The 26,699-nt window shown below is 41.5% G+C and overlaps 1 protein-coding gene across 3 annotated transcripts in view; it reads right to left on the bottom strand.

The window, feature by feature from the left end:
* Positions 1–26,699, bottom strand: part of EGFR (epidermal growth factor receptor) — a 148,742-nt gene that overhangs the window by 39,189 nt on the left and 82,854 nt on the right. For 2 of the 3 annotated variants that reach the window (XM_083407008.1, XM_083407009.1), the window contains exons 2-11: positions 14,218–14,369; positions 11,438–11,615; positions 10,513–10,674; positions 10,326–10,394; positions 8,375–8,493; positions 6,543–6,684; positions 5,138–5,254; positions 4,244–4,370; positions 4,079–4,152; positions 1,194–1,284 (exon numbers count right to left, since the gene is read on the bottom strand). In XM_083407008.1, coding sequence (XP_083263134.1) covers positions 1,194–1,284; positions 4,079–4,152; positions 4,244–4,370; positions 5,138–5,254; positions 6,543–6,684; positions 8,375–8,493; positions 10,326–10,394; positions 10,513–10,674; positions 11,438–11,615; positions 14,218–14,369 — 1,231 coding nt within the window. Of the gene's footprint in view, positions 1–1,193; positions 1,285–4,078; positions 4,153–4,243; positions 4,371–5,137; positions 5,255–6,542; positions 6,685–8,374; positions 8,494–10,325; positions 10,395–10,512; positions 10,675–11,437; positions 11,616–14,217; positions 14,370–26,311; positions 26,403–26,699 lie in introns of those variants that run through there. The other variant, XM_083407010.1, reaches the window with a different exon arrangement.

The following is a 26,699-nucleotide window of genomic DNA, read 5'->3' as shown; positions in this document are numbered from 1 at the left end:
TTGTTTTGTTGCCTTAATCCTTGGCAAGATCCTAAATGAAGCATGAGACGATGGCTTAGCTTGCCACAAACTATAGTTTAGCTTCCTCAGAAGCTGTGAGCAGGAACCATGTATCTGATCAATGTACAGCAGTCCACAATCAGTTAAATTAAGTTTATCTATTGCTACTAGAAACAGCCTGGGGTTGTCAAATACTTGACAGTCCACAATGTGTGGATGGTAGGTTGTGGTCAGCTTGCAGGTTATGCAGGTCACAACTACAGGCGAACACTAAGAAGACCTTCTTGTCACAGGCGCCGGGTTGCTCCAAGATTGAAGGTGGCCAGCATGCATGTGACAACACATGTGTGACATGGCACACATCTCCAAATGCTGTGCAGGTTGGTGCAGCCTTCTGCTAGGCATGCTGGTCCCTGCAGCATTGGGAGATGCTACACAGGTGGTGCGACCTCACGCCAGACACGCTGATCCCTGTGGCGTTTCCTGACACCATGCAAGCCAGTGCAGCCTCCCACTAGCTGGAGAAAGCCCCAACAGGACCCAGTAGGCTGTGGAATATTGAGGGATCCCCTCCTTGATTATTTTGGGGGAGGGGCTCAGCCCACCACCACCCCAGATGGTGCCCCTGCTTCTTATCATCTTGCAAGCAGAGTACTGGAGAAGCATGGAAAATAGTCTTTAAAATGGCTTGCTTAACATAAATAACCATAAACCGGCGTCAAACAATAGTTTCACAGCCTGGTTTACTGCAAATCTTCAATTCTGGTTTAGCTATTCTGACATAATGCCTAATAATGCTTAAGGAAAATTCATATGGCCTCCTTCCTCTGCTTCATTCTCTAAAAACAAACAAATAAACCAACAAACCAAAAATTAAAATGAGTCCAATTAATGGAATACAGTAGTAAAAGTAGATACTGCAGAGCTGCTAAAGATAAGCAGATACTTACTTGATCAGTAATTTGGATGGAAGAATATTAGAAGAAACAGAGATGTGTTAATTAAACAATGATAATGTCCCCCTCCCCAGCGGAACCTTAAGCTAATAAAAGAAAACAGTGGCAGTGTGGTTGGTCCCTATCCCACATTATTTGCAGCCTGCAATCTGGCTGTCGGTCATGACCAATCCTCTAGCCATTTTTTTACAAATAAGCCCAAGTACACAAGCATTTTTGGCACATGGCTGTACTTACAATTGTTTTGTTCTGCCTCGTATAACCTCCAGATTTTCAAAAGCACTCAAATCTTTGAAATTTTGTGGCCAAACCTGGATCAACAAGAATCCTGAAAGAAGACCAATAGCATAAACACATTTACAAAGTATTTTTGTCAACCAAGAATGACTTTGCTCCTTTCATACTTTTATGTGGACATCAAACTGAAGAACATTTCAAGGAGCTTCGGCATGGAGCTATTTTTAACACTGCTTTGTAAACAGTTTACATGCAGGCCACCAAGGCAGCTAAATATCACAAAAGCTGGAGTCTATAAACCTGAGCTGTGTTAAGACACCACAGAAATTTTACTTCCCTTAGCAAATTCTGTTGGAAACTTGTAACTTTTGCTGGTGGCATAAAGATAAACTATTTCACAGGCTAGTGAATGCCTTTTCAAAAATGCAGAAAGTGAACTACAGTAATGCTTAATGCAGCTAATACTCTATTAGGCTTCCCAGCTGCCCAGGGATTGTGTTCTGGAAAGAGCTCTCAAAACATCAAGCATTTTGAGCTGTCTTTCAGTCCACCTGACAAACGAGAAAGTGACAAATGAAGCAGGCCTGTAACACATTAATCTGGACAACTTGTAATATTGAGCTGTGCCCAGAAAGAATAGGGGTGCACACAGACCTAAAACATTGAAATGAAATGCATTAGTTACTCCCCCCATGTCATGAGCAAGATCAGGCCATCAAACATTTTGGCCAAATATGGACCATGCACTCCATAACAGATGTTGTGTACAGTGGTCATGACTTTCCTTCTCCATGCAAATGAGAACACTGTGAGTGTATGAACCAGGACCATATTACTGACCATTAGGCCTCAAATAACTAAGCTTGCTAGAGCAATGCAGCAAACTCTTGAGGCAACTTCTTAAAACAGATTTCCTGATTTCCTTTGCTTTTAACTTGCATCCTAGGGCAACTAGTGAAAGGGATGGAGTAAGTAATCCTTTTCTGAATTTTCAAAAAATGTCAGGTATGACCATAATACAGTAAGAGGGACTTGTGTTCTGAGTTGCTACGAGGCTGTTGTGTGAACAACCACCATTCTATAGATGTCAAAGAGATAAACAACTACACAGCTTTCTGAAGACATCTGAAGGCAGCCCTCTATTGAGATGTTTCATTGTATTTTTATATTCTGTTGGAAGCCACCCAGAGTGGCTGAGGGAACCCAGTCAGTTGGGTGGGGATACAAATAAATCATCGTCAATGTCATCATTATCCAGAGAATATTTGTTTTAAATAATCGTTATCATCACTGGGTAGAATCCAGTTGGTGTTCCTGCGCGTACAGAAGGGCTTTTGATCCACCAGATGCATCCACTAATGGAAGAGGAGGAGGAGGATTTTTTTTCTAACTCCCCTCCCTTCTGTAGCCCCCAGTGTCCCCTACAAATCAGCTCCAGAGAGTTGGGGGGGCATTCACAACAGAGTGGAAACCAGAAGGGCTGCAGCAGGGAAACCCACTCCTCTTCTCCACCCGATCAAAAGCCCCTCCAGGGGTAACAAGTGTGCTAGATGTATTCTCCCCATCAGTCACAAAAGTGATTTGGCCTTCCTGTTTCTGTAATGAATGTTTTTATTTCATTTTGAAATGTACAATAAACAAGAACTGTTACAAACTGTTACATCTTGGCTGTCTTTGCATTATTCACCCACAAAAGATGGAGGCTAACATGAAAGCAAGGAAAATATGTTGTCACACCATAGAAACAGCATACCAGAACATGCCCTAGTCATGAGACTGTGGGGGAGTCCTTGCCTGCTCCCTCTCACACAATTCACGCTCAACCTCTATGATCAGAACAAGTGACTGGTAGCTTGGTGTTTCTAGAACAGGGGGTTGGGCCCCATCAATGAGCCTTGGGTCACTTTCAGGTGGGCTCAGTGCCACAGCCTCCTCACTTGCCTCCCCACCCTCGCCTCAGCCGTGCTCTAAGCCTTTCGGCTGGACCAGTGCTGGCACCAGCAACTCCTTGCACACTGAGTAAGGCTGGCTGAGAGACAGAGGATTTCAAGGGGCAGAAGCGGGGAAGGAAAGAGAGGCCTTCCTCCTCTGAGGGGATGGAGCAGGGGAGGTGTTGAAGGAAATATGAAAGCAGTGTTAGGCAGGGTTTTTTTTGTTACTACAAGTACTGTGGCAGAGAACAGTCCAGAGTTAGAGGCAGAAGTGAAGTCTGGAGAGGAGCGGGGCCAAGAAGCAGAGATCAGGCAGGCTGCTGAAGAAGTCTCCATCTCCTGCTGTGAGCAGCTCCCCTCTCCTCTGGTCTCCCAGAACAGAGATGAAGAGGGCAGAGCAAGAGAGATAAGACATGGAGCCTCAGATTGCTTGGGAAGGACCCAGGGAAGGCGGAGTCTTAGAAAGGCAGGGAACCTTCAGCCTTTGCAACTGCCTCATTGGGGCAAGACCTACTGGGAAGAGTTGCTGTGCTCACTAGGCCTGAGCTGTTTTGGTTTCCATGAATAAAGAGTTAACTTCACTGACTTTTTGTGAGTTATTGCTGACTTGCTCCCGACTCCATCTTGACATTGCATCCGCAGAAGTTCAAAATGTTTTCTGTTCACTTAGGGAGAAGCATTGCTACAAAGTGTGAGAACTCCAGGTGTAAAAATGTTTTGGTTCTATTGCTTATGGTGTTAAACAGCATTAAATGGCTCCTTTGGGACCAAGTGCTATTCCAACTTATATGAATGTAAATGCAAAACATGGTCTGTAGTCTATGCACAATTGATTTTATTTGTATATGTTGGAATAAAAAAGTCTACTTCTTAACAGTAGATGCTGGTCTCCTACAATCTCAGTCCTTTTCTAATCTGAGAGATGAGGCTTATAAACAACTTGATATCACTAACCTGTGATTTCTTTAACAGTTTTAAAGATATCCAGCTTCTTTGGGTCCAAAGCGGGTGTCCTTGTGTATGAATCACTAGAAGACAGAGAATAACAGAACCTTCAGTGACTGAGCTAATAGATAAGCCACATTTCTCTGCTCCACATTAGACACAACAACAACTTACCCTGAAAATGATACTTTCAGAAATACAAGGTCTCCATTGATTGTAGTGCAATTTGTGAAATAGTCAATATTGGATGCATTAACGGCAATAACACCTTTAAAATCACCTGTTCCAATCCCGTTGCACACTGTGAAAAAGTAAAAATAAATGTTAGGGCTCAATGGGGGCTTCAGGTATCAGTAAGATGCTCATATACACACCCGCAACAAGCTTCTGCACTTGTCAGTCCTGGAGGGCAAAGAAGAACCAGACACATGGAAACAATATAGAACAGAAATATATTTAAGCCAAACCGTGGCTTAGCACAAATGTACAGGCTCCCAAAGAGGAGACAACAGTCTCTTTATTCCCCCTGGTCATTCTGCTGTTTGTGTTTCATTGTTTGGTTTCGCATGTGTCTGAACCCAGACTCATTGTTTAACTCTCCAAGCCAAATCGTGAGCTTTAAATAAACAGAATAACAATTATCCTTTGGTTAAGCATTTTAGAACTCCATTCACCACTGCCTCTTTTTAAGGATTTACCTACCACTCTAAGCTCAAACCATGAACGAGCAAACATGTGAGCTCCTGGAGATGAGATTGTGGCTGTTTTCCTCCTCCCCAGTCATTTTAGTGTGTGGCGCTGAGCTAAGCCACGGTTTGACCTAGCATGTTGTTCGGGCTCATGATTTACCTTTCCCCGAAAAACCTTGTGCTGTGACCAGGGTTTGATAAATGGCACTTTTCAGTTTTGATAAGAATTTCTGCTGCATTTGTTGAACTGTAATCTCATCCAAGACTTACTTCATCATTATTACTGTTTGAGATTATTACTGTAGTACTACAAAAGTCGGTCAACATTAGGGCTTTATATTCACCTGCATCACACCCAGTGATTCTCTAGTTTTCATACCTTTGCTACAGGGGCCATCACATTTTTTACACTTCCGAATGCCATTCTGTTCCACTTCTGTGGAGTCTGGAGGACACGACCGGACGCATGAACCATGGTCTGTTACAACGTAGTTATCTAGAAAAGACAGGGAGTAAGAATGGATGGCTCAGTCTGTGTCAGTTTTGCATGCATTTGTTCCCAAGACCATTCCATCCTGTCTCTGCATTAACCTGTGAATTGTTAAAAGAACCCCACACAAAACAATGTATTTAAGGATGTTTTATGTATTTTATCACAATGCATATTTTAATACATAATTTATCTCAATATATGGATTTCTAAATTCTTTTTACCCTAAAATGCACACTTTACATGCATTTATATAATTTCTTAAGCCAAGAACTGTATTGCAAAATATGAAGGATAATTATGTTCTAATCCACAAATTAGCTTTGGTGGTGTGGATCAGGTCACTTCATACTGCAACTCGCAGAAACAGAATTCCTGAAGAAGCATTAGTAGGAAGGGAGGGTCAAAAACAGCACTTAGGCCCTGGGGAAAGAGGAAAGGCAGAGTGGAATTTGACTGATCTAGTTTGCCATTTCAATAAAAATGTACAAAAAAGTTATTCAAATGCACAACAAAAAGGCTAAAAATTAAAAATGAACCAAGATAAATATTGTGTTTTAAAAAGAGGCTGAGAATGTCCCATCTGAAACCCTGAGCTTCCAGTCAGATGGACCAATAGTGTACCCACTAAGGCAGTTTCCTATGTTCCTATGTGTACATATAAAACCCAGAGAGGAGGAATGTTGAGATGAGCCTCACCAGCTGTCTTGAGCAAATAGGGCTAGCAGAGATGCTCCCAAGTCTACATGTTTGAGGTACATTATGTGAGTACATTAAAATTCATCACACATTTTTATGATGGGTGCATAATGTGAAAACAGTAGTGCTTCTTTACAGTTTCCTCCAGATTATAGAACTAAGCTTAGGGTAGCTGAATTAAAATTGGCAGCATACTGAAAGGAGGAAAGTCCAGGATTAGTGATTTGTACAGAGGTCCAGTGGGTGCCCTGACTCCAGGTTTGCTAATGATGCTGCATCGTGGCATCAGGAGTGATTTCAAGTTCACTAGCTGCAAATGGAGGTTGGCTGGAGGGAGATGAAGTTAGACTAGTAAATTAGTGGATTTAATTTAATCCATCAAATAAGGGAGTCATTATTGAAGTTCTTTCTCACAGCCATTTGGAAATTACCACTCTAGAATGAACAGCTGAGGGTTTGAGAACATGTGCATGAGATGCAGACCAGAAATTAATTTGAAGCATCCTTGAGAGAAGGCAGAAAGTGAACTTTCTTCTTCTCAGACTGACTTGTGTGGACAATTCCTTGCACAAGTTGCTCCAAAGCTAAAACTTACGTGGACAATTCTTTACACAAGTTGCTCCAAAGCTGTATTTTCCATCTGGGTTGTCTTCCAACTGATAGGTGATAACATTATATTTTTGCAAACTAGGGCAAGACTCCTTGCATGTTGCATCATCCCAAAACTTGCGACATGCCTGTCAATAAATAATGCAAGAATAGCACAAGAGCAAATATTTTGTTTTAATACAGTAGTAAATGACAAAATTTACAATTTTTAAGCCTAGACTTTTATTATTTCTCAATCTGAAAGCTCATTATTATCTATGATTTATATAGCACTGTTGCTGTGCAAACTTTGTCAGCCATGTAACATATCTGAAATATGGGCCATTTTAGATTCCATGTACATTAAGAAGGCGGACTAATGCTGAACTGGGACTGAGACCTAAACATATGGTTGGATTCCTAAGCACATTTGCTTGGAAACATGTTTCAGTGAAATCACATATTGGGGTAGAAAGGAGGTTTCAAGATTGTCTGACTTAGATAACAGGATTTCATTTTAAAATGTTTAATAAGGGCACATACACAATATATTCTATTTTGTAACATCTGCAGTTAAAACCCTTTTCTAACAAACAAATCTTGGCCCAGCATAATAATAAGGTACTTGGGAACGCTTTTGAACAGATTTTTTAAAAGGTCAAATTAAAGCTAACTAATAGTAAAGGTAAAGGTACCCCTGCCCGTACGGGCCAGTCTTGACAGACTCTAGGGTTGTGCGCCCATCTCACTTAAGAGGCCGGGAGCCAGCGCTGTCCGCAGACACTTCCGGGTCCCGTGGCCAGCGTGACAAGCTGCATCTAGCGAGCCAGCGCAGCACACGGAACGCCGTTTACCTTCCCGCTGGTAAGCGGTCCCTATTTATCTACTTGCACTTAATTGTGCTTTTGAACTGCTAGGTGGGCAGGAGCTGGGACCGAATAACGGGAGCTCACCCCGCCGCGGGGATTCGAACCGCCGACCATGCGATCGGCAAGTCCTAGGTGCTGAGGTTTTACCCACAGCGCCACCCGCGTCCCTAAAGCTAACTAATACTTAGTTACAATATTAAGATATTGATGGAATTAGGCAAGGAGGCAAAACCCCCTAAAATTAAGTGCATAATTTGCCATCTCTATTAAATATTGGTGTTATTTTGCAAGATAGTATATTATGTTTTGGTATGTGTTAAATTAAAATATATCACTGTAAAAATCATGCATTTTGATTCATCTAGTTGGCATGTATTATCATTCTTCAGATACTTGCTGAAGAGGTTCACTATTTAGTCTACATATCTAGTAAATATGCATTAAAATCATATCAATACCATACACTTCAACCTTCTTTTGCTTCTAGAATTAATTATGCAGCGTCAGTGAAACAATTATGCAAATAAGGAACGATATAGTTTATCATGGAATCGTCTGATAGTAGCTAGGATAACGGTGTCTAAAAAAATTGAGCTCAATACATATTCTACATCAATTCAAATGGTTTATTAAAACAAGGGGCATCATGTACATGCATAATTTGATCTGAAAGGTATCAGAAAAACAGCAATATAAACTTTGATAGATGTTTGGCTACCTTTTTTCATTTTCTGGATAATGTGGAGACAAGCCACAAACATATAAGGTTCAATTTTATTTTTTGTAAATCTAGCAAATGTTGCTGTGTTTCTCTTCATTGTTTTTTCATTGTTTTTTCATTTTTCATTGTTTTTCTATTGGTGAATTGCAATAAACACTTTGTAAAAACTAGGCATTTCAGCTTAATTGTTTGCAGAAAGGGTTACATAATAGTGAGATAAATTTATGTGGGTTTGTGTAGCCTTCTTACCAAGCAATCACTCTCTCTGGGACCTGTACATCCTGCCGCACACTGCGTGTGACAGCAGTCACTTGGCAACCTCCCCTTGCATCTGCCTGAACACTGTGCTGCACAGTCAACCTTTGTTACTGAAAGACAAAAATGCCAACGTTTATTCATTTATCTGATATTTTATTCAAATAATTATATATACCACATACTCCTCTCTAAGTAGCGTGTAAGAAACACAATACAGAAAAGCTAAAAGCCATAATACCAGACTTCTATTGCCTGTTGCAATAAATAAAATATTCAAAAAGAGGGCCCGTCTGACTTCTACTGGAAGGGAGTTGTGTGAGAGTGGGCCCCCAATACACATGGCTCCTGGTGGATATGAGCCATCGGGGACCATGAACACTGAATCCCCCAAAGACCTCAGTGATTGGGAAGGGACCTAAGTGATTAGATGGTCTCTCAGGTAACTTGGAGTCAAGTTGTTAAGGGCCTTGTTAATTAATTCAAGAACTCTGAACCTGGCCCAGGAGCATATGGGCCACCACTGCAAGACTTTGAGCACCCAAATTATGCTCTGGCAATACTTTGTCCCCACCAACAGTCTAGCTATAAGGTTTTGCACCAGGTGTGGCTATTGGACCAGCCTCAAGGGTAGCCCCACATAAAGGTAAAGGTAAAGGTACCCCTGCCCGTACGGGGTTGCGCGCCCATCTCGCTTAAGAGGCCGGGGGCCAGTGCTGCCCGGAGACACTTCCAGGTCATGTGGCCAGTGTGACAAAGCTGCTCTGGCGAGCCTGCACCACTGCAGCACACAGAAACGCCGTTTACCTTCCCGCTATAAAGCGGTCCCTATTTATCTACTTGCACTTAGGGGTGCTTTCGAACTGCTAGGTGGGCAGGAGCTGGGACCGAACGACGGGAGCTCACCCCGCCACGGGGATTTGAACCGCCGACCATACGATCGGCAAGTCCTAGGCGCTGAGGTTTTACCCACCGCGCCACCCGCGTCCCTCAGCCCCACATAGAGTGCATTAAAATGACTGAGTCTTGAGGCTACCAATGCATGAATCACTCTAGCCAGATCATTCCTGTCAAAGAATGGCTGTAGGGTACCAGCTGTAAGTTACTCCTAGCCCCAGAGGATACTTGAGTTCCGAGCAACAAAGATAGATTCAGGAGTACCCTCAAACTCTGACCCTGCTATTTCAGAGGGAGTTCAGCTGCATCCAGAACAGGCAAGTGGCTGATCTACAGTGCCTCACTCTTTCCAGCGTTCAAGCTCAGTTTATTGGCCCTCATCCACTCCACCCAGACAATGGTCTAAATAATGCACTCTCTCTCCTGATGTTATGGAGAAGTAGAGCTCTGTTTCATCAGCATCTTGATGACACTTTGCCCCCAAACTCTGAATGACCACACCTAGCAGCTTCATGTAGACATTAAGCAGAAGGGGAACAAGATAGTCCCTTGCAGTACACACCATAATGCAAAGGCCATGCAGCTGAAACTGTCTCTTGGTGCTATTCCCCGGACACAACCCTGTAAGTAGGAGCAGAACCACTGTGCAACAGTGTCCCCAATGCCCATCTTACAAAGCCAGTCTAGAAGGCTACCATGGCTAATCATACTAAAAGCTGCCAAGAAGAAAAGCTCCCCAAAGAAACTAATCCCACAAAGTATGGGAAGGCAATTCATTGTACACAACTGGGGTTGCAAACAACGGCGGCATCAAGGGCTGCAAAAAATTAGGTGGAGGGTTGCACCTGGTTAAGAAGGAGCCAGCATTACGTCTGCATCAGTCAGACCCAGTAATTGGAGTGGAGGTGGGTCTATACTATGTACCAGATGCATGGAAGCTAATGCAGCCAAGATTTAAAATAAGCATCATTTCAGATGATACAGAGCATTCCTCATTAAAACATAAGTATATTTTAAAATTAAAAGAAAAATAAATGTTTATGCTTACTTGTTTGGCAGTTCTCTAGTCCAGCAGCCCAGCAATGTGCTCTTGTACAGTTGGGATGACACTGTTGGCCTAAGAAAAGGGAAAAGTTGACAGCTATGGATTCAACATCCAGTGGGCTGGCGCTACTTCAATAGGTTTGTATAATGTCAAGAATATATACATATATGGTTTTTCAGTTTATACTTACATGTTTTATTGTCAGTTCTTGGCAATATTTCTGTTCTTTCAGTAGGATCAAACTGTACGAAACCTTTGCTGCTTGTTTTATCGACAATGTCATCCCAAAGAACATTATCCATGTTGCAAAGATAAGGATTATTGCTGAATTTTATTCCTCCATTTAGAATTTCTGCCAAAAGAAATTACGGCAAAGACATAAAAAATGATATGGTTTCCTTTTCAATCTAAAAGGGGAAGAGGAGGAGAAGGAAGTATGTGTGTGTTTGTGTGTGTGTAGACAGGTAGTGGTGAGTCTCCATGAGCCTACTGACAGTACTGCTTTTGGGTGTGGAAAGCAGGTTCAGACCCCATTATTATTTTCATATCCATGTGTGGTTAAGGCACTGGACTTTCCAGCCCATTTTCCCCATCTGTAAAATGGGAGTAATATGTGTTTCCTCTTAGGGGTCCTGGGAAGGTTTCATTGATTAGCAATGAGAACACACAGGTACTGTAGCACAGTTAGTAAAAGATGGATATGATTAAGAACTAGGTCACAGAGTGTCTTAAAATAAACTGGTTTTTCAGACAGAGTATTACTGTTTGTAATATGGGGACACTAATACTGGTTTCTCTTACAGAGCTGTTAAATGGTTGGCTGAGCTACTGCTGTGAGATGCTGAGGACTCTTATGTACTATATCAAAGCTACCAAAGCTGTTGTTGGGAAATGCATAATCCTTCAAAGATTCGCGCATCGTGACAGGGATTCTCCTCATTTCATATCTCACCAACAAATTAACAGAAAGTTGAGTTAATATACCAAGTGCTGAGTCAATTCCAAATTATTTAAATGACAGATTACAAACCCATGTTCTGCTAAAGATTGAAGGATTATTTTTTTTTGGGGGGGTGTTAATTTTTGTTTGCCCCCTTCCATCCTGAATAACTCACCTGCTAAGCGTCTCATTGGCAGCTCTTCAAGCCCCCGGACATCGTTGTAGTTTAGTAACACTGCCAACGCAGCATTTTCATAAAGGGTGTTCCCTCGGATTATCTGGAGATTCTCCAAAGGAATACTTTTCACTGTGTTTATTGCGATAAGCACATAACCAGCCACCTCTTGTATACTCTGGAGGATAGACAACAGGAAGGCAGATATTATTAGTCATTTTAGGCTATCTCTTAAAAGCTATTCATCTTGAGGGTTTTTTCCCATTACTCATTTTATGTTAGCTAATAATATTTAAGAAAACAAGCAAACGAGAAAGAAATTAAATTCTGTACAGGTGGGGATCATTTTGCATGGAGGTTCCATTCCTGACCCCTGCACACACAGATGGAGTGCGCATAAGCCCGCCCCCTTTTTTGGCCACTTCCAGGTCAGCAGTGACAAGCATGTGTGTGATTGCATGTCAATCGGACACACAAAAAATGGTCACTGCCTGTACTTATTTCAAATGATACATGGTAACTTCTGAAGACAAATTAAGAAATGTGGTGTCTTCTAGCAGAAACAAAAATATTTCAAAACCTCTTCAGTTAATTGATGGAGGCACAATATCCCTAGTATGCTTTTTTTCCTGTGGCGGATGTGTTCTGTGGCTGCAACATAGGGGCATTTTATTTTTTAGTAAGAGACTACTAGCCAGCATACTGGCCCTATACTTGAGATAGTGCTTCTAAACACTCTTCTAGATTCTTACAGCACTTGATTCATAAAGATGTATTTATATAATATATTTTGGATGCCTCTTTCCACTTTTTATCATTCCATAGGTACTTGCCCCAGGTACTTCCACAGGTAGTTTCCACCAGAAAAGGCAGAAACCTTGGATTGGCACCTGGTGTCCAGATTTCCTGGTTTATGAGGTGTGGAATGAAGTGGCAGGAATTCATGCCTACATCTAAGATCTTGCTACCCCCCACCCCCGGATGCAATTGTCATCCAACTGGGGGAGAATGACTTGGGCCCTTGGAAGACCATAGATGTCACTTGGTATGTAATTGAGGACTTAGAAAGATTCTTGACATCGTTCCCTATCATAACCATTCTTTGGTCACACTGGTTGGAAAGGCAGTGTTGATGTGGTAGTCCCAACCTTGCTAGGCCAATTTTGTGTTCAGATGCAGGGTTGATCACTCTGGGGGTCGGGTGATCCATCAACCTAGCATCACATTCGATCAGGAGGATTAGCAGCAAGCCAGTAACGGCTCGATTGGCAGACAGGCTTAGATCTTTAATGGTAAGCTTAGCTATTTAATGGAGGGTAGGCTGTAGCCTCCGCCTGCCCCTCCACGGGTAAGGGTATCCTGTTAAAAGGATCTGGGAGGAATAGCTCCTGTCCAATACCCAGACGGGGGCCAGGGCCATTCCACTCCACCAACGGAAACCACTTGGGGGCCAGATTTGATGTAGATCATAGGGTGTTCCCTGTCGCCTGGCTTCACCCTTAGAGACACTGCCAGCAGACAGGTTGGAGTGATATTCACAGTGGCTTACCTCAGTGCCTATGGCCAAAGCCTAGACATCTGTAACCAATAAAGTTGTGGCCTTATTTGATCCCATAAAACAAACATACTGTGTACTGTATAGTTTTTAACCTTCAGAGAACGGGGTGGTCACAAAGCCTTGACACACAATGAATGACAGAACCAACAAAATGCTAACTGAAGTCATTAAGCAATAAAGCAGAACAGGGATTAATGATTCTACAAACCCAGATATGGCCACAACTAATAAAAACATCTGGTCACAGCTAATCATTACAACACCTTGGCATATCACTAAAAGAAGAGCCCTAACTTTGTGGCTAAGTTATGCTAATATAGGCTCTTCTTGGGAAGACCACTCTGTAAACTGTGTACCAGAAGTGAAATAAATCTTTCATCCATCGTATCCAAATTTATATCCGATTTTTCTTGCCACTCACAGTGGTGAGTCAAGTAATCATAATAAACATGATATAAATACATATACGAAAAATTTGCATGCTTCAAGCTTTCAGAGGGTAGATCCAGAAAGTAATAGATTATAATAATTAAGGAGGAGTCAGCTTTACATGTTCCTTTTTAATGCAGTTTTTATCGGGGGCTTTTACACATCTTACAATTTGTAGCTTTATTTCATTTGCGTTTGGTGGGTTGTCTATGAAAGTATTTTGATGTTATTCAACAGTACAAATGAAGACTATAAAATGTCTTCTGTACTCACATAGCATTGTAAAGCAGATTATGGTTTAGTGCTAAATGCACGAGTTGGAACAAGCCAAATTATTCCAGGGGAGCTTACTTTGCCAACAGCAAATAGAAAACATACATGTATGTACACATCAGCCCAGGAGTTTCTAGGCCTTCTGTGTAAAGTATTAGTTTGAAGTACAACAATTCCCAATAGCTGGAATCCTTGGCACGCGCAGCAAAAATGTGTGTGTTTGGGGCTTACTCCTAGAAAGGCCCCCCAACCTGCCCTTGCTCTATTACTCAGAGACTCCAGCTGCTTATTCCAAAAGCAAGAGAGTGGTGTGAACAAGCAGTTCATATGACAACAGGAAGTAGCAGGATGATATTTTAGGAGGAGGAATTTGGTCTTTGACAAAGTGCCTCCTCAAAAAAACCAAACCAAACCTAGTTGCTGACTAAGGTGTATGTTGCTGCTTCCTTAGGTTACAACATGCATTCATTTTTCTCCTCAACTTCATCTGAACCAGAGAAATATGACTCATTGCACTGACCCTCAAGAAAGTAAGGTTATAGGTGTGATTCACATGGGTGATTTCTAGATTGCCAAGCACCACCTCGCAGCCTTCATACATTCTCTTCAGACTATTGTAGTGCTCATCCACACTTGAAAGCTGTGTTAGCTTGTTGCTGGTTCCTTGGCAAACTGTAGAGGAGAGAAGAAGAAAGAAGTCAGGACTTACTGCCAGCAGAATGGCAGAGCCACCCAGAGTGGGGTATAAACGTATTATTATTATTATTATTATTATTATTATTATTACATGCAGAGTTTATGGCTGCTGCCTTAGAAATCATTGAGTATCCAACAACGTGACAATACAATACCACGCTTTGTGGTTTTGCGCATTCTAATAGTATAAAGCATGCTTCCTTAAAGTAAAATTGTTAGTATTAGGGGAACTTTATCTGTTTCTCCTACTGGAGATGTGTAAATTATTGCCTACGTGACACAAGAAGAGCCCTGAAACTGCTGGATCAGACCAAAGGCCCACCAAGTTCTACACTCTTGTTTTCACAGTGGCCAACCCCTTGAGATAAACAGAATGGATTTGGGGGCATTTACAAACTGAAGCACCAACCTGAAGAAAAACGCCCAGTTGTAATGAAGTGGGATAACACATTTCTGTCAACTGTACTGTATCTGGCTGCCTTTGCTTAAAATATTTTAAAGCTTGTTTTCTATGGAACAGTATTCAAATGACTTACAAATCATTCCCTAAAGCAATAAAAAGCAGCAGCAAAACAATATAATCATTTACATATTAAATGGGAGTGAAGTGATGAAACGTATATATAGGATCAATAGCAGTATCAATATAGCAACAAGGAAAGTAAAACCAGAAAGCCCACCAAAAGCCTTTACTGCTTTGTGTTTCAATCTTCAACATAAACTTCAAGGTGCCCAATGTGTAAGGTTTATTGCACTGACATGGTTTTGGCTGGGAACCCAAATTTATTCCAAGAGATCTAATTACACATTTTCAGTGTGGAATGACTAATAGCTCTACACGTTAACAATTAAGGTTATTATGGGTAATGGGGGGGATTAGTGTGTGTCTCACATTCTATTATTACCTATACGACAAGGCAGAACGACACACACAGACAGCTATTTTAAACTTATTTAAGAAGAATAACACTTAAGTTCATCTATATGAAATGCAAATTGTAATTGTGTATATGACCTGCTTAACTCATCAAAGCACTTAATTTGCCAGAGGTGGGGGACTCAATTCTCCAATCAGGTAGAAGGCTATTTTTATAAATCTAAAATTAAAACAGTGCTCCACTTCATGTCAACCACAATGGTGGAAAGAGACCTGTGTATAATCACTGCCAGGTGCCCAGTGGTGCAAAGTCTATTTTTTCTTTACTTGGGAAGGGGCACATTATCTGCAATATTGCTGGCAAGAAGTCAGCCATGGCAGACAGAGACCCGCTTTGCTTGCCTCAGCAGCCAGTCACCCAGCATCTAAGAGCCTTCTGGCAGACCTGGCTGGCTAGGATCACTTCTGTATCAACCAACAGGTCTAGAGACCCACAGAGTGGTGGGTCATTGCCTGACACAAGGGTCCTATTTCAAGCTCTTGATGCACCTGTAACCAACTGCAGAGAAAGAGACCATGCTCTAACAATGCATCAGAGGGGATTGTCTGAGTGGCTGATGGGGAGAGTTAAACAAGTTTTGGTGGTGGCCAACTTAACTTTAAAAGGGGCTAGATAAAATTCACAAAGTTTAAGGATGTCAATGGCTATTATTCATGATGGCTATATGCTGCCTCAAGGAGCAGAGGCATCATGCTGGGAGAAAAGCTGTTGCCCTCATAGCACCCTTATGGGCTTGCCATTGTGGCCACTGTGGGAACAGGATGCTAGACTAGTGGCTTCCTGTTTCGGTCTGCAGGATCTCTGGTCTGCAGCTCTCCCACTAGCGGGAGAGACGCAGGCAGGCGGAGGAGAGCTTCCTGGGGGTGGAATGCTCTCTGTAACTCCCGAGGGTATTCAGGAGGCTGGGGTACCCGCGGATGTCCTGGAGAACTCCTCTGCCAAGTGTCAGGTGGAAGGGGACGCTGGGTCTCAAGCTCTTTGTCGAGATGAGGCAGTCTCCATCTCCATCTCCTATAGTGGCCAGGCACCTTTACAATTCAAAATATTGGATTAAAACCTGAAGGAGTGGTCCATTCAAGATGTTACTAACAAGATGCCATTTTAATTCAACTATCAAATGGAAGGAATAAGGTCTGATTTACAATTCCTGCCATAGCAGAGAATGGATAAAAAGAGACGTAGTGTTATTATTTTTTACTACTACAATATATGAGGGTTAAAATCTACCTTCTCTGGCTTAAAAAACACACACTTTAAGTAAGGTTCATTAAAAGAGATTTATGAGGCTGGATGTTTGTGAGCTAAAACTGGGTGTGTGAAGATTTGAGCTACTTTGGTAATTGCTTTGAGACGGTGAAGAAGGGGGTTGGTGTTGGAGTTGTGGGGAGAACAACAACCCACCTCTAACTGACTTCATGGGACTTTGAAAGACTATAACATCTAAAGATGCAATGTAAATGACGATGTTATAAATACCTAAAGGTGCAGATTACAATTTTCAATGCTGATGGAGGATTATCAGGTCTGTTGAGAGCAGGAGGAGCTCTCAGGAAAAACTGTAAATGGTCTAGTGGGGGAATCTCCGACAGTGATTCGGATTGTAAGGAGGAGAGGAAGAGAGTGGAATAGCTATCTGAGGAAATATGATCTCCTCCTTTGTGAAGTGGAGTCAGATGTGTGACCCTGAGATTCCTGAGGCTCTGGCTGGCCGCAGATCTTCTGAGACAAATTGGAGAAGGACTGTTTATGGCAAAAATCAAAACATGGACAGTTATTGAAAGAGGCTTGTGAATGGAAGGAGTTTGACAAAGTGGACTGGATGATTAATAATTAAATTTGATATAATCATGGATTGAAAGCAATATGCATGCACACATAAAGAAAAAATGTTTAACTAATATACATGCAGGAATTGAAAAATGGATAGTTGATGAATAAAGTTTTAAAAATAATAAAAATTAAAAACCATTGTAAAAATAAGAGAATTATTGGGAATGTGGAGTTTTAAAGAGAGAATGGGATTCTGAAGCAGCAATAAGATGAATTTATGGACACATCAAAGAACGGACATGGGAGCCAGTTTTATGGGGGAAATGGTTTAAATTGTATTAATTTGGTATAATTCGTTAAAAATTGAAAATCAGTAAAAAGATTGTGTGTGGGCTTTTTAAAAAAGGATGCTGGACTAGAACAGGACTTTGGTCTGATCCAGCAAAGCATTTTTTACACATTTTAAAGGAATGTTGCTAATAGCAAAACTAATAAAATGTGTTTCTTCTCTGAAGTGAAGGCTTGGTGTAGTAGTTATTTATCAACTCTTACCACATTTTCAACATTCAGAACTCTTTTCAATCTTTAACTAAGGTCAGAATACAGTGTTGATTCTTTCAAATGAATTTTCACACGTAACCTTGAATTGACTAGGGCAAAAGTAACAAAATGTTTTTGATGTTTCATTTTGTGTGATCACTTTCACATACAAGGTCACAAAGATGTTTTTGACGTTGGCTCACGGCACAAGAATGATCAGTCGGATTAAAAGAACTACTACAGCATAAACTGAAGAAATGCCAACCCCACAGAATGCCCTGACAGATTACTGGCACATTTGTACAAAATGGTTTCATTTCAAATTCTAGCACACTATCTACAAAAACATTTGAATGGCCATGTGATACGACACCCCGCCACCACTTTCAACCAGGAGACCTTGTTCCAATGGCATTCATCTCTCTGACGTTGGAAATAATACCCAGGTGACTGATACTGGAGATGGCATCAGAGATTGGCTGCAGGCGTGAGGGTGTTGGCAGCAAGCCATTTGGGCTCGAGTAGCGGTTAGGCATTGGGTAAGCCTTTGTTTAATGGTGGGGAGGTTGTAGCCTCCGCCTGGCGCTCCTCAATAAGGGCACCCTGTTAAAGGGATCTGGGGTGTGCGGGTGTGGATCCTGTCCGATGCCTGGATGTGGGCTAGGGCCATGCCACAACCCCAACAGGGACCCCTCATTTGATGTAAGTCATAGGGCTCCTCCTACTGGTGGTTTACCCTCCCTGCAGACAGGCGGGAGTTGAGATATTGTCTGGCTTCACCCAATGCTGAAGCCAAACTGCTCACATCTGTAACCAATAAAGTTGTGGCCTATTTTATCCCATAAACCTTAAAATTTGAGTCTGTGTGTTTATTATCAAAGGGAACTGCAGGGCATGGGGGCTTGACACATGATTGAGCTGGTAACACAAGAATGACGATGAACCTGTGATTCATTTCCTTTTTATTCAGAATTGAGGTGTTCTGTACATTACAATTTCCTGTTCAAACATCACCTAAGCACACTCTTGTGCAAAGTTATGGGAGGCTCTCAATTCAAAATGCAAACACAGCAGGACATCAAACCACCCATATCTGCGTCAGAGCTTGCTCTGTGAGCAACATGTAGAGGCATAATCTTCCTTCTGGGTTTACTATCTCAAACTATTCAGAACTCTACTCATCTTGGTCCCGAGCCTCTGCTTTCTTTTCCGTCACTCTTTGGCTAATAATTAATAACAGCTAACCTGACAGACTTAATATTATATTTATAAGCAAAAACAGTGTTTACCAAGCCAAATGCAAACACTGGCTTGGCAAAAGTAGGGGGAAGGGAAAGAGGAAGTGCATCTTCTATGGTCAGTGATTTGCTATTCACATTTAATTACAAGTTTCATAAAGCTAAATGAAAAAGAACACAGCTTGTGTTCTTCTATAAGCAGCAAAATCCCTAAAGTACCTTCATCCCTGTACATCTATAAAGTTCAATCTCCAGCCTCTCCCATCCCTAAGAAGCAGATAACATACTGAAAACAAAACCCCTCCACACAAGATACCTAAAAACCTATGTCAGTGCCAGCTTATTCCTTGCCGTGTAGAGCCATAGTTTTATGTTTCTTCCAGAAGACCGTGAGTACAGTTCAAATAAGACTGTCATGGAGCAAACCAACAGACACCAAAAACTGCTTGCATGTGAATCACAATTTGTAAGCAGTGAACCATTCGGCTTGCAGTTATTGCCTGGAACATGTCTATGACAATAACAGCTGCTCTTTCACTTGAATTTGACTTTGGCAAGCCTTCACTGGGAATAGAATTCCTCAGCTGAGGAGGCTGGTATTTTCTATTGTTATTCATACAGGGGCTTGTAGGCTAATTTTCTCTTGTGTGTACAACTTTCATTTTGTCTCCACAGCCAGGGTGGGATGCATCATGGCTTCCTCTAGAAGTTTAGGTTTCATGTATGGATCCAGTAGCTAATGGTAGCAACTGGGAAACGTCAAGTGCGACTTCAAACACTGTAGGTGAGAACTCACAGAAAATTGTCTCTTCTGAGAGGAGGAAGAATCTCTTGAAATTGCACTGATTGTACAAGTTAAGCATTTGCATGAACTGTTATTTGTCCAGAAAAGCCTCGTTGGACAACACCTGCCTGCTTCAGATCATAAAGGTAAAGGTAAAGGTACCCCTGCCCGTACGGGCCAGTCTTGACAGACTCTAGGGTTGTGCGCCCATCTCACTCAAAGAGGCCGGGGGCCAGCGCTGTCCGAAGACACTTCCAGGTCACGTGGCCAGCGTGACAAGCTGCATCTGGCGAGCCAGAGCCGCACATGGAAACGCCGTTTACCTTCCCGCTAGTAAGCGGTCCCTATTTATCTACTTGCACCCAGGGGTGCTTTTGAACTGCTAGGTTGGCAGGCGCTGGGACCGAACAGCGGGAGCGCACCCCGCCGCGGGGAATCGAACCGCCGACCTTTCGATTGGCAAGCCCTAGGCACTGAGGCTTTAACCCACAGCGCCACCCGCGTCCCTTGCTTCAGATCATGTTATAATATAAAAACATACAAAAGATTCCTCCCCCCTTCCTCCTAACGGAACAAATCATTTGAACAGAATGGATACATGGTCCTTGTATTTTCCACTACACCGGGGAAAGAGTTATGACTTCGAGGTACAGTCCATCACTTCACACACTCAAAAAGCACGAACATGTCCCCTCAAGTTTTACTGTGGTTTGCTGATTATCTGCACACATGGCAAGGAGAATGATGAGTCATCTTTGAAAGATAATCCGTTTGAAAAGTGGTCTGCAAGCACCTGGGCTCTTGGTTTTATAGTGGGACAAGACTGTAATGTTGTAAGTTGTCTTCAGCATGGTTTTAACTATGGAAAGGCGGCATACAAAAAAAATGATGATGATGATGATGATGGATCGTTTAATCCTGAGGCATAGCAGCTTTCTCCCTCTCCCTTTGTCCTTATCAGTTATAGCAATAGCTCCTGTATATATTTCATTCTTTCTCTCATGGTTCACTTGCAAATGCAACTTTCTCACACACATTTCAACTTTTAATTTTAGTATTTCTATATCCACACCCCCCCCACACACAATATACACATCCCCAGTGCAGTACTGTTGTTTATATTTGGGCTAGCCCTTGACAGATAAGGCTTATGTATGCTATGATATAATAATCGGAGGCAAAAATAAAGAGTCCGTAAGAAAATATTTTTTATTAACCCATCAGGTTTTCTTCTGCCTCTCTGTATCACAACATCATTGCACAGTGGGAAAATTGCACCTAAGCAAAGCATGCTTACACCTGAAACAACAGTAGTTTTAAATTGTCTTTAGTCCAAAAAGGTCATGACTTGCTTGCAAAAAACAACACACTTCAAATATTAAAAGATGCTGCTTTATTCAAGCTGTGCAACCTTGCTGTTTTGCTTCCTTATATGCTGTCTCAGGGTCATTTCCTTATTAGCACTCCTTCAATAGGCGCTGCAGCTATCAAACCCCTTTGATTTTATGCCAGAAATATTATTTTCTCCCTTCCAGCTTTGATGGAGATTAAAAGGCAGAGTATTCCATAGCTCACAGAGAGAACTGTTTTTTTGAATTGTGCATGCATTTTTACAAGCTGAACTTATTATCCAAACCTAATAAATCATTTCTCTCCTTTGGGGATGAACCTTGACTTCTTTGCAATGGGACTTACACGCAAAGAAACTAGAAATTCAAGTTTCCAGACATCCTTCCTCTCCTTCACAGCCTAACCAAAGAGTAAACGTTGCTGAAGGGTTTTTATACATTTCTGCTACTCTAACTACAATCGGATCAATTACAAAATTAAACTTTTTATTCATTTAAAAGCACCTGAAATGTTATGATTGGTTTACTAATACAGCTTGCTCCAGGTCAAATGCAGAACAAGCTACAGCACAGCAAAAGAACACATTACATAGCATTGCCACCAGCAATTTGGAGAAGGGGTGGGGCATTGTCCACATTATTACAAGCACACAAGAAGGTACTTCTTTCAATCTACAAGGTGCCAGAGACTATGCCAATGTAGAACCAGGGCTAGCATAATGAGGGGGGGGGGGAGCAGTCCTGGTTTTCCTCCAGAGTTGTCAGTAAACAGTCTCACTTGATAACTGTAGGGTGACAGTTCAAATGAAATTCCAAATCACAGCCTATATAGTTCATATTTAAGGGACGCGGGTGGCGCTGTGGGTAAAACCTCAGTGCCTAGGACTTGCTGATCGTAAGGTCGGCGGTTCGAATCCCCGCGGCGGGGTGAGCTCCCGTCTTTCGGTCCCAGCTCCTGCCCACCTAGCAGTTCGAAAGCACTCCTAAGTGCAAGTAAATAAATAGGGAAGGTAAACCGCGTTTCCGTGTGCTGCGCTGGTGCTGGCTCACCAGAGCAGCTTCGTCATGCTAGCCACGTGACCCGGAAGTGTCTCCGGACAGCGCTGGCCCCCGGCCTCTTAAGTGAGATGGGCGCCCAACCCTAGAGTCGGCCACGACTGGCCCGTATGGGCAGGGGTACCTTTACTTTTACCTATAATTCATATTTAGTTGTAAACCATGTTTGCTATTAAATTAAGGATGAAATAGGGCAATTTTCATTTATTTCCTCCCATCCTCTGAGTCCTGGAATGCATTCTGCTGAGCTCTGGCGAATAGTTTTGGTATAGTCTGCAGTTTTATTAGTGTTTGTTTGAGACACATACCGGTAACTAACGGCAGTTACAGGTAGGTGGACGTGTTGGTCTGCCGTAGTCGAAACAAAATAAAAAAAAATTCTTTCCAGTAGCACCTTAGAGACCAACTAAGTTTGTTATTGGTATGAGCTTTCGTGAAGAAGTGTGCATGCACACGAAAGCTCATACCAAGAACAAACTTAGTTGGTCTCTAAGGTGCTACTGGAAGGAATAACTAATGGCAGTTCTGAAAAAAATAGATAACATTTAAAAAATGACCCTAATATTTTATTTATGCATGCAACCACTGCCACAAAAATGATATTTGCCCAAAAATGTAAAGAAGAAGAAAAAGTCCTGGTGAAAGAAGAATGGTTAGAGAAATTAATCCACTATGCAGAAATGGCGAAACTTACTGGAAGAATAAGAAATCAAGATAACAGACTTTTTATCAAGGAATGGAAATCATTTACTGAATATTTACAAATTGTAAACAAATCAAGACATTAGCAGGATTATTGCAGTTTTTAAAACATATATGAAATAGATGAGGAAAAAAATAAATAGAGTTAACTGGGATATGCAGAAGGGGGGAAGAAGGTAAATTCATTGAACCGCTGAAAGAGGGGGAGGGAAGTCGAAGTTTGATATGTGAGAATTTTTTAATTTCTTTATTGAAATGTTTATTTGTTATAACTGAAAATTATAAATGAACATATTTTAAAAAACTACCCCCACCCTATGCTTTCCTTGCAGTATTAAAGGTGATGAGGCATTTTCCACTCTCCCAATGCAGTTAGAAGATAATGGGCAAGTAGTTTGCCTACTACTATACCACCTGGTTTTGTTTTCTCCTTATCACATTTAAAAAAGATTATTAATCACCTTTACACTATTCAAAGCACCCAAGGAGACTGTTTGTTTGTTTGTTTGTTTGTTTGTTTGTTTGCATGCTGCACATGAGTGGGTGGCCCCAGCCACTCTGGGCAGCACAAAGCCTAAGAACATACTTGTATAATGAAAACAAAGAGGAACCCTTGGATGAAGCAAATGACATTTTCTTTCTCCGCATACTTGCCAACTTCAGTTATTATTTCTGCCACTAATCCCTTAATGAAAAACACAGAAGGCAAAAAACAAAACAAAACACAAAACAAAACTAATAATAACATTACCAGATAAACCTGCAATGAGCAAACAAATATTCAGAGAAGTCGCTGCCCAAATGTTGAGGAGATAGGCTGTATTTTATTCTTAATCTACCTAAAGACCCTAACTTCCTAGAAAAGATACAGATTATGAATTATTATATGACTGATTACAATTGGGCAAGCAACACTATAGTATTTCAAAAAGTGCAGTGCAAATGTGAAAATACATACAGAGAGAGAGACGGATCACTCTACAGGTTTTTGTTGAAAAAATGCACCACTGAATAAGAATTTCGAAATGGTACCTAGAAATATCTGTAGAAAGGATTCCATATATGAAAATAAATATGAGATATACTGAAGCTAAAATAATGGTATATCTAGTTCTGAGTGCCCAGGAGGACTTTGACTTGTTTTTCTCAGAAGGCTAGACTCACACACACCCCGTACCACACTGCAAACTGATTTTGAAACTGAGGGGACTTTCAAAGCTACAAGGCATCACCAGGTGGTGAAAGTTCAACTGGGCATGCCAAAACCACTGAACACACTTAAAGTAGGTTTTTCAACTATGACTATCAATTTGACCTTGCATTCTGATGAGATGGCTACTGACCTGCTCTAATGGGTTAAATATTCAGAAAATTTAAAGTAACATAAATTGTCAAACCCAAAGAACAGAAGACAGGGTTTTTGGATTGATAAACAGAAACCTTCCTTTCTGTGACAGTTTTCACTACAAAGAGGTAAAGAAACTGCCTATTGTATTTAATGTGCCCCATACGGCGTTTCCGTGTGCTGCTCTGGTTCGCCAGAAGCGGCTTAGTCATGCTGGCCACATGACCCGGAAGCTGTACGTCGGCTCCGTCGGCCAGTAAAGCGAGATGAGCGCCGCAACCCCAGAGTCATCCGTGACTGGACCTGATGGTCAGGGGTCCCTTTATTTTTATCTTTATCATCATTACAGATAGTTCTCCATGCTGTGAAATGAAGGTCTATTACAAAAGCATCACACTTTAAAATGAGGTCACTGATTAAAGTAATGGCTCAAAGGACTTACACAGTCACACTCTGTGGCCAGAGGAGGTGTAGCTGAGTTTCCTCAAGATTCTGATCTCAAGATTCTGTCCACAGAAAGTTCTTGAAGTGTTGAGGTCTGATTTATAGTTATAAAATCCGGGTGTTATTTATTTGGAAGTAGGCTAAAAAGTGTACTGTGTGAGATTCACTGCTTGGGAGACCGGCTGTTTCATGTAATGAAGATACTGTATAGGAAACAGGAAAGTGATAACTTTCTTTGACCTCCTGATTTTGGACTAGTTACAAAATGCATACAAGTATACAGAGTTTTGTGGTGATGGGACATAGACAAAAAATTGCAGCTCATGATTCCTCCTGGCTTTGAAGTGGGAAGGGCTTTTTGCAGTACCCACTAGTATTGGTCCTCCCTTCAGGCCATGAGGTTCCAGCTTAAATTCTAGAGTCTCTAGCAAAGAACTGGGAACTGCTTCAGAGCTCATGTTATTATACATAAGCTTAAAAGCCGATATCTCAGCAGGCTGTATATAAGATATCTTGAGTCGTCAATACACGAAAAATAATCCACCAGCAGTTCACTGGAGTGAGTAGTAGGCAGATTGATTTTTTTCATTTAAAAGGTTAATCAGTGATCTTTAACTACATGGCTCCTTGAGCAGTGTGTACCTACGGTCACTAACCGTCACAGTGCTCTCTTCTGTGCTATGCCTCTATATCACACCCTTTTAAAACTACTGCCAAAGAAACTGCTTCAAAGCTTGTGTATTCATCAACTTTGATGAGAAAAAAACTAAATAAGTCAGGTGGTATTTTATTAGCTCATCAAGTTATTTTCCAGCTATAAGAGCGCTCTAACCAGAGTGTACTTCAGACAGGTATGAACAAACCTTGTTCTAGTAATATCAACTAAAGCTATCTGCACAGTGCTCAGAATGCCCCCAACACATATCAGAGTGCAGACTGAAAGCTTTGCACATTTACGGTACTTCGGGTTTACTCTATTTCCCAACTCTCCCCCACAAGTTGCTATGCGGTTGCTATAAATAAAAAGACCAAGCATTTACCTACCATCAGTACTGATAACGGGGGACGTATAAGCTATGCTGCATTTTTTAAAAGTGCTTAAGAAATCCAAAAACTGCACTAAGAAAAGCTGAATCCTGCACCTTGTAAGCTGGCTGTGTTTGCCTGTCACAATAAGCTGCAGACAATAGCTAGCAATGCATGAGTAAATTAAGCCCAGTTTGCTTCTCCCAGCTTCTCCCCACTAGTGTGTGGAAGAAACAAACCACAAAACCTGGATGAACACTATGCTAGAACTCCCTGTGACATGCCAAATACACTTTCTTACTTAGCCAACAAACAAGATACTGTAGTGGATAACATTATAACAATGTCTACAGAACTCAATGGGGCTTAGGCATGCACAGAATTGCACTGCTCCTCCTTCAGTTAAGGTACACAGACAAACAGTTTCAACAATAAATGAGGCTTATCTTCTTTTGCAGGTTACTAGCCAGATTCTAGAAGAGTAATAGACTTAAAGTGAAAGGCATTTCATCAAAACTGTGCACAATAAGGATCTCTTAGGCAGCCTAGCACAATAAAAAAGGTGGCACGCACACACGCATCCTCCTGCCATCCCTTTGGTGGCAGGGATCCAGAATGTCCTTCTATCCTATTGCCAGTTCCACTAACTAGCTTCAGCAGACCAAAGTCATTAATTACTACAATGAGCAAATCATTCCAGAATTCCTTAGCTAATTAATACTTCACCCTGATGAGCTTGAGGGTGAAGAGAGACAGAAGGTTTTGCAGCTGTGACAGCTTTTGCAGGGTTGTAGCATTTCATTGCAGATGGGAGATTGCATGTTTGAATACTGCTGTCTCATACACAGAAAAAATATGCACATAAAACAAAAGCTTGTCAGGGTGATGAGGAAGCTAGCGTATCATTTTCCCAACATGCTACTTTCCTATGTGCAAAGTTCTTATTTTTAAATAAGGACACATTTGCAACCTGAAGTGGTATTCTCGAAGAAGAGCTATACCACATGACTCTTTTGATTGTGTATCCTGGTTCTAGTTTTGTTAGCTCACTTGTACCAAATTCTGTTACCATATGGACAATTTTGAACATATTTTACAATTAAGTAACCAGGAC

This window comes from Podarcis tiliguerta, assembly GCF_965153285.1.
Source record: "Podarcis tiliguerta genome assembly, chromosome: 12".
Lineage (NCBI taxonomy): Eukaryota > Metazoa > Chordata > Lepidosauria > Squamata > Lacertidae > Podarcis > Podarcis tiliguerta.
The sequence above is the reverse complement of the archived record's forward strand: the minus strand, read 5'-3'. Positions and strand labels throughout refer to the sequence as shown.